Source organism: Pristis pectinata, chromosome 11 (assembly GCF_009764475.1).
Source record: "Pristis pectinata isolate sPriPec2 chromosome 11, sPriPec2.1.pri, whole genome shotgun sequence".
Lineage (NCBI taxonomy): Eukaryota > Metazoa > Chordata > Chondrichthyes > Rhinopristiformes > Pristidae > Pristis > Pristis pectinata.
The window spans coordinates 76,860,742-76,874,448 of record NC_067415.1 but is presented as its reverse complement, the minus strand read 5'-3'; the positions used below and the strand labels follow the sequence as shown (position 1 = coordinate 76,874,448).

The window sequence follows — 13,707 nt, the reverse complement described above, 5'->3', positions numbered from 1 at the left end:
TACTTCCAGAAGCTTAGGCTTGTCTTTCAAAAAAGAGACAAGAACAAAAAATCAAAATAAATTTGAGTCAGATCACACTTTTACAGAATGAGATTACCTTGTAATTCTGCTTTGATGCTGACATGTTCTTATTAAGATGAGTGATAATACCTTTGCTGTATTCAGTATTAGCACAGTTGGAAAAATATACGTTATGTCTAATAATTTCACATTTCCAATTTGCGAATCTATACACATCTGCAGTAGAACACAGCTACTGTGAACATGGCCATCATGAAATCGTGATTAATTTGTGTGGTACTAAACTCATTTAGTTTTAGTTACATCTTAACTGTAGAATTTGCATGCTCCACTTTTCCAATTCACAGTAGCTGTTCTCATTAGTTTCAAAAAGCTGGAGAGCAGCACAACTGTGTTACATAGTCAGCAAAAAAGAAAACAACCCGCTCGAGGAAGCCAGGGGACCTGATGCAGGGTTTCGACCTGAAATGCTGACAATTCCTACCCACCCTGCCCCACAAATGCTACTCAACCTGCTGACTTCCTCCAGCAGATTGTTTGTTGGCCCAGATTCCAGCATCTGCAGTCTCTTGGGTCTCCATGTTACATAGTCAACTGATTTACCTTTTTGACAGTGCAGAGACTACATTTTGAAACATTCATATGTTGTACAGGTAGTTCTGCTATAATGCAATAGTTATGTTCCTAAGAAACCTTGCATTATAGAAAGTCACGTTATACCAGAACAGGTTGTGGTTACCTTGAAAGCACAGATTTAAACAGGTTTTCATGATCATGATCACACTATAACCAATGCAGCCCACATAATGAAAATAGTGTTCCCAAATCCATCAATCACATTATAACCAAGTTGCGTTACAAAAACACAAGTTATAGCAGAACTAACTTAACTATTTCATGATCTTTCCCCTTCATGTATTAGATTTTCTGGCTGACCAAGTCTATCACTGGTGAAAGGATAAACTATGCCAATTCCTGGCATGTTCACCAATTGATTCCTGGAACAAGGGGCTGTACCATGAGGGAAGATAGAGCAAAGAAAAAGGACACATACATTTGATGTTTAGAAGAATTAAGCCTGGTGATGCTGGACAAGATGGATGCTGTGAAGATGTTTCAGCTGGATCTCTTGGGAAACTGCTAAATGGAGGGAAGGTTAATTATAATAGTATTAGGCAGGAGCTGGGGAAAGTAAATTGGGAGCAGTTATTATTGGGCAAGTCCGCATCTGACTTGTGGGACTTGCTTAAAGGTGAGCTGGTCAGAATACAGGACCACCATGTTCCTGTGAGAAAGAAAGACAAGGACAGCAAGGTTCGGGAACCCTGGCTGAGGAGAGATATTGTACATTTAGTCAAAAAGAAAAAGCAAATGCGCGTTTAAGGAAGCTGAAATCAAACAGGGCCTTTGAGGAATGCAAAGGAATCAGGAGAGAACTTAAACAGGGAAACAGGAGGGCTAAAATGTCATTGGCAAGTAGAATTAAATAGAATCCCAAGACATTTTATACCTACATTAAAAACAAGAGGGTAAGCTAGGGAGACGGTAGGACCACTCAAGGACAAAGGAGGGAATATGTGCCTGGAACCAGAGAAAGTGGGTGAGATACAAAGTGAGTGAGATACAAAGTGAGTATTCTTCAAGAAGGACATGGAGGATAGTGAGATCAGGGAGGGGTATGCCGATATTCTAAAGGATGCCGATATCAAGGTGATGATAGTGGTGCTGCATCTTTTGAAGAGTATTAAAAGTGAATAAGTCTCCAGGACCTAATGAGATCTACCCCAGTTTATTGAGAGAGGCAAGAGCAGAGATTGTGAGGGCTTTGACCTTTATATCCTCTAACCACAGGCAAGGTAACAGAGAACAGCCAATATTGTTCCTTTGTTTAAGAAGGATAATAGGGACAAACCAGGAAATTATATGCTGGGGAGTCTTAAACCAATGGTAAGGAAATTACTGGCGAAGATTCTTAGGGACAGGATTTACCCACATCTGAAAAGGCATGGACTCATTAGGGATGGTCAGTATGGCTTTGTGCAGGCAAGGTCATGCCTTACAAACCTGACTGTTCTTTGAGGTGGTGAAGAAGATGACTGACAAAGGCAGGGCAGTGGACGTTCTCTACATGGACTTTAGTAAAGCATTCAACTAATTCCCTCATAGCACACTAATCCAGAAGATTAAGGCACACAAGATCTATGAAGGCTTGTTAAACTGGATTCAAAATTGGCTTCAACAAGACAAAAGGTGTTAATCTGACTGGAGATCTGTAACCAGTGGTGTTTCAGAGAGATCAGTGCTGGGACCTCTGTTTGTAATTTTATATAATATAAAAAAAATTTTTAAAAATGATTTGGAAGAAAATGTAGATAGGCTAATTAGTAAGTTTGCAGACCACACAAAAGAGTTGTGGATAGTGAGGAAGCTTGTCAAAGGATATAACAGAATATAGACCAGTTGGCAGAGAAGTGGCAAATGGAGTTTAATCTGGACAAGTGCAAGATGGATTTTGGATGTCAAATTCAAGAGGAAAGTATGCAAACCCATAGCTCTCTGAAAGTGGCAACACAAGTTGACAGGGTGGTAAAGGCAGCATATGTCATACTTGCCTTTAATTGGTCAAAGCATTGAATATACATATAAAAAAAAATCAGCAAATCACGTTGCAGCTGTGTAAAACTTGGATTAGGCCACATTTGCAATATTGTGTGCAGTTCTGGTTGCTGATTATGGTAAGGATGTGGAGGCTTTGGAGAGGATGCACAAGAGTTTCACCAGGATGTTGCCTTGATTGGAGGGTATTAGCTACAAGGAAAGGTTGGACGTGTGTGTGTGTGTGTGTGTGTGTGTGTGTGTGTGTGTGTGTGTGTGTGTGTGTGTGTGTGTGTGTGTGTGTGTGTGGTAGGTACCTGAAAATGCATTACCAGGGGAGCTGCTGGAAGCAGGTATGAGAGCAACATTTAAGAGGCATTTACACAGACACATAATGAGCAGTGGATGAAGGGACATAAGCCACGCCCAGACAGATGGAATTAATTTAAATCAGCATCATGGTTGCCACAGACATCATAGGCCATAGGGCCTGTTCCTATGCTGTATAGTTCTATGTTCTATAGTAATTAGAAGCACGTTACCATTTGATGGGGCATACTTTGGAAGATATAACCAGTCAGGAAGGGTTCATCTCAGGCATAGATATTATAACCCCAGAACAAGGTTTATGTCAAAACCATGAACATTATCAACTTTAAAAGCACAATTTCCAGCATGTTGTTAACCATTTACTGCATAGTCAATACACCCCATGCCAGGGTCATCTCCATTAGGCCAATGACCAATTAAAATTCACAGCAAGATGGCAGAAGCTCTTTAAACATCACTTCAATGTGCATTTTGGTCTTGAGGTTTCTATGCAACTTTATATAGTGCAATACATCCTCACTATAATCAACAATAAGGAGAATAAGTCACAGCATCAATGCTTCAACACATGCCCCCTCCCCCACCCCAGATTTCAAATCTGTCAGATTGATTACAATATTTTTGGATAATGAATTACATCGCATTATAGCACATGATTCAATTACATTGGACTAATGCTAAATGATCTCAAAAGTGATCACCATCATTGGTCCCAATGCTCAGAGATTATCCCTGAATTAAGCCTCATAACTGGAAGTCAAATAGTTGGCAAAAACATGTTACTGTTCTAATAACAACCATTTTCACCAATACCAGTAAAGAGCAACTAAAGATACTTCAATTAATGATAGGTTGGAATCCTTCTGTCTTTATCTAAACCTCTTAATGATTAACCGTGCACTTGGAAATGTTGATGCCATCCCCCAGAGTCCCTTGAATAACTAGCCTCCCAGAAAGCTCGATAACCACTGTAATGCCTGTGCAAATTTGACATAGTATTTCAACTGATTCATGGGCAAGTATCAAACTCTTTTAGGTGAATACAATCCATACAAGTATTGTATTCAGACAATTCAAACCCTATTCAAACAATTTCTTAAACCATGTTACCTCCTAGAAACAGGCATCAAATTTCATCTGCCACTGCTCAGCAATCCATCACCTTATCACCAGTCCTTTGGTTTTGTTTCAGCCTCAAAATTATATAGCGTGCTTAGTTTAACATCATGTACAAATTTGGCTATCAATCCTTCTAGTCTTAGACAATGACTAGTATAGTGCAACATCCAGGTCTGTGCACACTGTTTCTCAGTTCCAGAAATCTAAGAATTGAACAATTCAATGATATTTCAAATCTGACATCAAACCAAATACTAACTGAGATCACCAGAAAGGAAGAACTCCTCAATATGAAGCCTATTTTTAACCTTACCATTGGCAGCTTGAGTGTATTTGGTTAACCAAGACCAAAAATAAGGAGCAACTGTGGTCAATTAAGTCCGGTGCAACAAAGAGACCAAATAAAGTGCAATTTACAGCAGGTATATTAAAATAAGTTTATACATAAATGAAATTATGGGCATTCCCAAAATTTCAAGCAGAACTCAAAACCGGACAAGACTGCTCCAAACTTAACCTGGCTTGTACTTTTCCAACCGACTTAAATAACGTACATAATTCAGGTTGACTGAAAGGAAGTGCCAAACATTGATGGCACATTCTAAGAAATGTCACATCACTTCTGTCTCTTAAGCAGGAAACCACCAGAAATACAGTTGTTTTGCACAAAAGACCCACAGAAATGTGGCCTTTTAATAAATAATGAAGCCTTTATGCAAATTTTCTTTCTGGTATCATGTCAAATGGGGAATCCAAGAATGAATCAGAATCAGATTTATTACCACTGACATATGACGTGAAATTTGTTGTCTTACAGCAGCAGTACTGTGCAAAGACATAAAATCTAAAAAATAAATAAATAGTGCCAAAAAACAGGAATAATGAGGAGGTGCCCGTTCCAGGCACTTACCACTCTGGGTTTAAAAAAACTCGTCCCAACCAATGAAGGCAATAATGCCATTCAGAATTCTGATTCAGAGGGGTAGATGCTGTTCCTGAATCATTGAGTTTGGGTCTTCAGGCTCCTGTACCTCCTCCTGATGGTAGTAATGAGAAGAGGGTGTGTCCTGAATGGTGATGGTCCTTAATGATAGATGCCACTTTCTTGAAGCAGTGCCTCTGGAAGATGTCCTCGAAGGTGGGGAGGATTGTGTCCGTGATGGAGCTGGCTGAGTCTATAACGCTCTGCAGCATCTTACGATCCTGTGCATTGGAGGCAACCAGTCAGGATGCTCTCCACCGTACATCTACAGAAATCTGTAAGAGTCTTTGGTGATGTACCAAATCTTCTCAAACTCCTAATGAAGTTCAGCCACTGGCATGCCTTCTTCGTGACTGCACCAATATGTTGGGCCCAGGATCGATCCTTTGAAATGTTGATACCTAGCAACTTGAAGCTGCTCACCCTTTCCATCGCTGACCCCTCAATGAGGACTGGTGTGTGTTCTCCCGACTTCCCCTTCCTGAAGTCCACAGTCAATTCCTTGGTCTTGCTGACGTAAAGTGCGAGGTTGTTGTTGCGACATCAATCACCTATAAGCCTCCCCATCGCCATCTGAGATGCTACCAACAACAGTGGTGTCATTGGCAAATTTATAGGTGGTGTTTGAGCTGTGCTTAGTCACACAATCATGTGTATAGAGAGAGTAGAGCAGTGGGCTAAACATGCATCCTTGAGGTACGCCTGTGTTGACAGTCAGTGAGGAAGAGATGTTATTGCCGATCCGCACTTGTGGTCTCTCTACAAGGAAATCGAGGATCCAGTTGCAGAGGGAGGTTCAGAGGACTAGGTTTTGAAGTTTGGTTATTAGCACTGAGGGAATGATGGTGTTGAGCGCTGAGCGGTAATTGATAAACAGTAGCCTGATGTATGTTTTGCTGTTGTCCAGGTGCTCCAAAGCAGAGTGGAGAGCTCGTGAGATTGCATCTGCTGTCTTTTGTTCTATTACTGCAGCTTTCAAAATAGACAGAAGCATTAAACTAGATCAAAATAAAGGACAAGGGTTCTACCTGAGCAGACCATCTACCTCACTTCCGAGAATATGTCCATCCCCGTCATGTGGTGTCCACTGGTTCCCTGGAGGCCTTCCAGGACCAGTGGGCACTGCAGGAGCTGGAGTGCATCCTGGACAAGGATAGTCATGTTATAATTTGAATTTAGTAAATATTCTTCAGGAAATTATCTACATATTGTAAATATGTAAATAAAACTTTTTTAAAAAAAGTTAATCTAGTTCAATTCTTCATAAAAAAACAAGAACTCAGTTACACCCCAATGACGAGCTTCATTGCCCACTGATATCACAATGTTGGGATTTATATCATAAAAATATTGTACTTAAAATGAGAATCACACTAGTCGATAATAATAACGCAAAACATTCATCTGGCACAAGACTAAAGGAATCTATTCAGTTTTAGCATTATAGATTGCCACATGAAGTAACAGTCATTACAACTTAAAATGAGTCTATATGAATTTTGCATATTCCCAATGCAAATCACTCATATGCAACAGAAGTCCCTGGAGCTGTGAGGCTGCTGTGTTTTACAATTGAGCAGAATCTTAGTTCTAAAATAGAAGAGAGAAATATTGTAAGTTTTAGAGACAACTCTCGCCTAATCTTTTGCCAATCTAAAAGCAGAATACGAAATAAGATACACATGCTACTACCTACAAAAAGCATGTGAATTCAAACAGAATCTCAACTGACAACCCTAAATCTGCCAATGAGTTGGATACTGAGCAGTATAAACATCTGGGCTAACAGCAAACAGTTGAATGCGCAGTTAACAATATCAGTGTGGGACTCAAAAGCCGTTTAAAGAGTGGAGGAAAATTGAACTGTAGAAAATTCTCCCAACCTAAGCAGTGCATTTTCACCAGAAATGCAATGAATTGTGGATAGTTATACACAAATTTTCTGCTTCAATGCAGTCACTTACACAATACAGTCAGCAGACTTAACCGAAAGTGAATCAACAATTATGTCCACTGTCTTGGAAATATTGTCATTATATGCAGCTGAATTCAAAACAAGCTAACTGTTCAAAATCTGAGCATTCCAATTTTATTCCACATAAAATAAACCTCAAATGCATTTAACAATTTAACAAAAGCAGTCCTTATGGAGCTTTGCAATTTAAAAACATTAAAAATTGACTTGTTATTAAGTTAATGTGCCATGACTTTTAACTCAAAATGCTGCAGTCTTATAATATAGCCAAGTCTACCAATGGTTCGCACAAGGTGAAATTATGCTCGAGAATCCAGTGCATACCATTTCCAATTAAACACTTTGTAATTGCACCATTATGAAACATTTCCATTTCCTACACCAACCATATTGTCCACGTGTGGCCAGATTTTGTTTCCCCTATCTACTTTGGGACTAAATGTCTGAATTTAGTCCATATAGATTTTTATAGCCAAAAAAAAATGAAATGCCTGTACCTATCCTACTGGAAACACAAGTTCCAGTATAATTTCAGCTATTCCTTGTTATAATTTGCTGTCTATATAAAATGGAGAAAAATAATGAACCAATCACAAATTTGAAAATTAAATCACCAGAAAGATGTAACCTACCCTTCTCTCAAAAGTGCACCACAATTTCCCTAACATTAAAAGGTAAAGCAAAATACAAAAAATGATTTTTACAACCAAACATAATACCCAGCACAAAAAAAAACTGCTGGAGAAACTCAGTAGGTCAAACAGCATCTGTGGAGAGAAAGGAATTGTTGACATTTCGGGTAGAGACCCTGTATCAGGGCACAGAGGAGAAAGGGAAGGTAGATGGTATAAAAGGGGAGAGGGGTGAGACAGGGTGACAGGTGAACTGAGGAGAGATGAGGAATAATAGGCAGATGTAGGTAGGTGGGGGAGGGGCAGAATTGGGAGGCAGAGGCAGGTGGGTGATAGGTGGAAGCAGAAAAGGAAAAGGTTGAGGGGCAGATGGACCCAGGTGGGGGGAGGGAGTGTGAAGGTGGAGACAGAGGATGGAGGGTGATGAGCAGCGATACAAAAGGCTGCAAATGCTCAAATCTAAAAAGGAAGGCGATATTGGGGAGATGAGCAGATGGAACCAGATGAGGGAGCAGAACAAATGGGTGAAGTGCATGGGTGGAAGGTGGATGGAACTGGAGCCGGGGGGGGGGGGGGGGGGGGGGGGGAGAGAAAGAGACAGAATGTGGGAAAATGGGAGGACAAGGGGTGGATCAGAGGGAGAAAGAGAGGGGAACACAGGAGGCAAGGGTTACCTGAAATTGGAAAATTCATTGATGATATCATGGGGCTGTAGACTGCCCAGGCAGAATATGGGGTGTTGTTCTTTGCTTTGTTGGTCTTAATAATATCCAAAGTTCATTTAGATTATGTAAATTACAAGATAAAAATGAGGCAGCATTTCAATTTGTCCCTTAAAATTACTGACCCAAGAGCTGACAGTTCAAAGGTTGCAAAGCAAAAGATATAGTAATATTCTTAAATATGTATGAATCCCTGGATTTGATTTTGCCCCAAAATAATTGTAAGCATGGTTCATTTATTACTGTAACTTTAAAGAATTTGCACCTTAAAATAATCATTCTCCACTTTTTTTCATATGCATTGATGTTTTGGCAATTTCAGTTCATTTAATTGCTGAAATTCAGTTTCTGAAAAAAATGAACTATTTTAAGACATGCATATGAAATGTTTAGGTTATGATGCTGAACTCAAGTAGGCAAAATTTAAGGTTGTATATAAATTATGGACATGTGAATAGACTTAAAATATTGTAACAGATGGATCTCAAGAATGTACAAAGGCAGGTTACCATTTTTCCAAAATATGCCATATTTCTATCACATTTATAAAAATGAGAATACTGATGTGGCTTTCAGGGTAAAGCTTTTTCAATAAATTCAAAATGTCAAAATCAAATTAAATCATTAATACCTTATGTGCTTTAATATCACTTGCCACTCAAGACTACAATTTAAGATCAGCAATGGCAATAATGGGCAAGCAGAACTGGATTTACATGTTTACAAAACCAGTCATTTGATTATGCTATATATTCTTGTACCACATATCAAAGTAAATTTCTTTGGAACAGCAGTTAACGGCCATCAATATATACAGGTAATTTCATGGACTGTAACAATCTCTGCTTGAGCAGCGAATTGCATGATAAACTGAAAAAGGATGTGTCATTGCTAATCATTAACCTATTTGGATCAAATATTTTTGAGTCATACATTTTATGCATCTAATTAGACCTAGTTTAATCATATTTGAGATCTAACAGTAGTTATCTTTTATAAAAATATCCAAAGCACTCTAGGAGTTTAAGCTTTCTAGACTCAAGATTGTGTCATTGGTATAAAGCAGCTTTAAAGTGAAGACAAAAAAATCAGATACTTTCATGGACTCAAAGTTAATGTGCATAATGAACCCAACTGCACAGGCACCTTTATCACTCTGTTATTGATTTGTTATGTATGTTAAGTCATAGGACCATTTGTAAAATTAAATATCTAAATGGAGAGCACAGAATCATATTTTGCTGACTTAAAAGTTAGATAAATTCAAATCAGTAGTTTGTTTTTTGGAAACTCAGTTCATCAACTATAATGAATGTTGCAAGAACAAAGCAAATGGTTCTATTTGTATACATTGCACTCCAGTTATATAGTATCACAAAACAAATGGTGTCACCTCAAAAGCATTGCAATGTATACTACCTGCACATAATGTGTCATTGTACAATGTTAATACAAGACTTATTTTGGTAACTTAGTCCTCTGGATTCTATACAAAGATGACAGCAATGTACAGATAAACAGCAGGCTTTGCATGGTCACTGATTTGTTATTTCATTTTGCCATCCTAAAACTGCAATTCACAACAGTAGCTTGAACCTGTTTCAGTTTAAAAACATGATGCAAATATTTTGTGAAACAGAACGGATTCAAACTATTTTGAAAGCAACAAGAATACTTCAAGTTAAATTACAATCACAACTTGTTAACAATAATTGGGTACTGAAGTTGGTTTCACTAATGAAAACAAAAATTACATCTCAAGGTGACTTTGGATATTCCATTTGTCAGATTAACTCCATTTTGAGGATTTTTGGTTTGCTTATGTTCAAGTGTATTGAATATTAAGGTAACGAACAGTAAAGTGATAATAAAACCATAACACTGTGTAGGGAGTCTCAACACTCAGCAGCTCAAACTCCAAAAAAAACATCCTAAATAACGTTCAATCCTTATTCAGCACATTCTAAAAGTATAACACATTTTTGCAAGTTCTTATCTTTCACTGCATGCTGTGTTTCTAATTTGCACCATCTCAATATTTGATGAACATGTTCGAAAGCTCAAGATGGTGTTAACAGAACTGAGGATTCTCACAATAAGTCTAACGCCTTGCAAGGAGATGGTTGTAATTTTGCGTCAGCTGCATATCTCCAGAAATCCGCAATTCTGTCCCCTCCCAAAATATAATCCTCAATAATGTATAATTCCACAAGATTGTTTTGGTACTAATGTGCTTTCACCGATTTTTATTGCTCAGTATAACAACACTCTCACAATAGTCTGGCCCTTCCTTGTCCAACTGCGTTTACTGCTGATTTGCCATCGAATCACAAAAGTAACGCTCCACCCTACAGCATTCAAATGGATTAGGTAATTCACGCACGATACGTACTGCCTCATGTTGCTAATAGAAATAATATTTCACAGCTACACCATTTTATAAATTCAAGCTGCAGTGTATAAATGACACCTTTCAAGATATGCCATTAATTCAGTCAAAATTAGAGTTTCATCCTTTCATTTTCCTGCAGCATAGGTTTCGTTTTCAACGACGCACGTGATTAAGGGAACACCATTTCACAACATTACGAAATCTTTGTATGACCCATTATGTATTGAAGTGAAGCCATAGGGTCCGAGAAAAGAAATAATTTCCAAATGTTAATTGCAAATAAGATTTGGGACCTGTTCCAAAGTGATGAAAATTGAGGGGTTTTTTTTGCTTGTCGGTGTTTATTCGCTGTTGTGCAAAAAAAACCTAATGTGTCTGGGTCTCATTTACCCCAAAACGAACACGGAAAGCGAAGGGCTGAGTGGCAAAGGGAGTCTCAGCCACTTTTCACTAATCTTTCGGTCTGCTACTACCGAAAGATTTACTGTTGTTCGCTGAGGAACCAAACAGTAACTCTGTCCCCAACATCTGTGCGGCCCGAAACCAAAAACACAGAAAAGAACAAAAAAAATCCTCTACGCACAAACGCTTTTCATCGCCTACCCCACCCCCAACATGGGCGCGCAACGTTATTGGGGAAACTTGCCCACCCTTCAATTCACTTCTATTTCTCCGCAGGAACAAGTCGTGTCCAGAGACCTGAAACTGTCACACACAGCCTGGGGCACTGAGGCGCATAGTGGCCCAATCTGACCCATCTTCCCCTGTCAGACGGTCACTCATCTCGTTGTGGAATATAACCAGGTCCTTGCCTCTAACACAATGCAAGCATTCCCTACGTTTTGTTCGGCGAACCTACATCGAAGCACAACGTACACCAGACCCAGCAAGCAGTGTGCCACTTTAAAGTAGAAACAGGTCAACCCTGAGTACGTGGTGTAATTCCCTTCGAGATCATAAACCTTGACAACCGCATCCAACGAAGCTGTAACACTTGACGCCGATTAACTCGGACGTTACACGCTAAACATCGAATCCAATGCGACTCGCACAGCGCATCTAATGCAAGCCGTATCTGCATTTACAAACTATAAATATGCAATCGCTTTAATATTTCAGTGTACAGCCTGTGTTATTGTAATCGCATGCGTTTGAAAGGTCCAAGTGTGCTTGCACGCCTTGTATTGATTTAAAAATAAAAACAATCTGCAGCTGGTGGTCGACAGAAAATATATAAAATATATAGAAAATACTGGAAGTGCACAACAGCTCAGGCAGCATCTGTGAAGAGAAACAAGACTTAACGTTTCAACACTTCCTGCTTTTATTCTGTTTTGTTTTATTCATTGCGTGCTTGCAAGCCTTTGTGTCAATGTTTGTGTCATGTGCCCAGTCAGAGTGACATTCCTCCCCCTGGCTGTTTTACCTGCTGTGCTGGAGATCCAGGGCGGCGGCGAAGAGCTGTTGGTACTTTTTCCCGAGGAGCTTCCCTGACAGCAGCTGACGCCCGGCCCCGTCCTCCATCCCCCCTCCTGCTCCTTCTCCTCTGCCACCGCCGCCTCCAGCAGCGGTTGCAAGAGCCCGGGCATCGGCCGCCGAGCCGGGCGGCGGTAAGAGCAGAGAGTCCGTGTGGAGGCAAGCGGCGGGAGAGTAGTCGGGCTCCGTGTGCGAGGTGCAGGAGAAGAGACCACCGCCAGCCCCGGGTCCAGGAGGAGATGGAGCCGAACACATCATCCTCCGGGGGGGTTGGGGGTGGGGGGGTGGCAGGGAGGGGGCGGTGAGCAGCTTCACTCCCCGGCCGAGGGGAGGGGAGGGGAAGGAAGGCGGCGGGATGAACGGTGACAGGAGGCCGGCGGCCGCGGCTCCGCACCCGGGCGGCTGTCTGTCTCTGTCTCTCTCTCTCTGTCTGTCGATCTCAGTTCCCCGCCCGCTCTCTCCGCATCCTCCTCGGCCTCCTTTCCGGCGTGTGGGAGAGTCGGGGGAGGTGGGTGGGGGCGGAAGGTGGGCCGGTTCAGCTGCCGGTTGCGCCGCGGTGTCGCCCCCTGCTCAGCCTCCGACCCGACGACCACGCTGCCATCTTGAGATCGCCGTCCCTGACGGGTGCGGGCGCCGCATGCCGGGATAGATCGGCGGGGCTGGGAGGACCGGCGCCGGTCCTCCCAGCCCGCTGGGTGGCACCACGGACTGCTGCATTGCGAGGCGCGTCCGGCGTGCTGCACTGCCCCTGTTGTGTGTGGCTGCAATCAAATAAAACTTTGCATTCATATAGCAACGCACAAAAGTGCTGGGGGAACTCAGCGGGTCGGGCAGCATCCATGCAGGGAAACAGACAGTAGATGCCCTTCATCTGGACTGGAAAAAAAGAGGGGAGATAGCTGTTATAAAACGGTGTCATTTGCATTCATATAGTTCCTTTGGGAAGGTCCAAAGCGCTTTGCATGCTCCGAAATACCTTTTTTTTGAAGTGCAAGTACTAGTAATAAGGGAAAGGTGGCATTTAGCTGCAAGCCCCCACAATCAGTAACATGAGTAACAACGACGATAGATTTTTTTTTCTTATATAATGTTGACTGATGGATAGATAGCGCCCAGAAAAAAACGGAGGATTCATACTGTTGAAAAGAGTGTATCTTTTACAACCACTCGAAAGGGGAAATGGGGGAAGGGTTGTCATCGTTTTATCTTCTCATCTGAAAGTTGGCGCTTTTGACAGTTCAGCACTCACTACTGCCTGAAAGTGTCAGCCGAGATTTATGTTCACTTCTATAGAGTTGGACTTGGACGCTTTTACTTCTAACTCAGTGTGACAACAACTGGTTAATGAAGGATTTCCTTTATACTAATATCGCACAATTAATATTCATGGGATATTAAAACCACAGGAAGTATTGTATTGAATTAAACAGTATTTAACTGTTAAATACCAAAAGGATTAAGGA

General features: G+C 40.9%; 1 protein-coding gene across 19 annotated transcripts in view; it reads right to left on the bottom strand.

The window, feature by feature from the left end:
• The window catches only part of mycbp2 (MYC binding protein 2), a 158,368-nt gene extending 145,545 nt beyond the window's left edge, over window positions 1-12,823 (bottom strand). For all 19 annotated transcript variants that reach the window (XM_052026820.1, XM_052026823.1, XM_052026826.1 and 16 more), the window contains exon 1: window positions 12,195-12,823. In XM_052026820.1, coding sequence (XP_051882780.1) covers window positions 12,195-12,502 — 308 coding nt within the window. In that variant the 5' untranslated portion in view covers window positions 12,503-12,823. The remainder of the gene's footprint in view (window positions 1-12,194) is intronic.
• Between the last annotated feature and the right edge of the window lie 884 nt (window positions 12,824-13,707).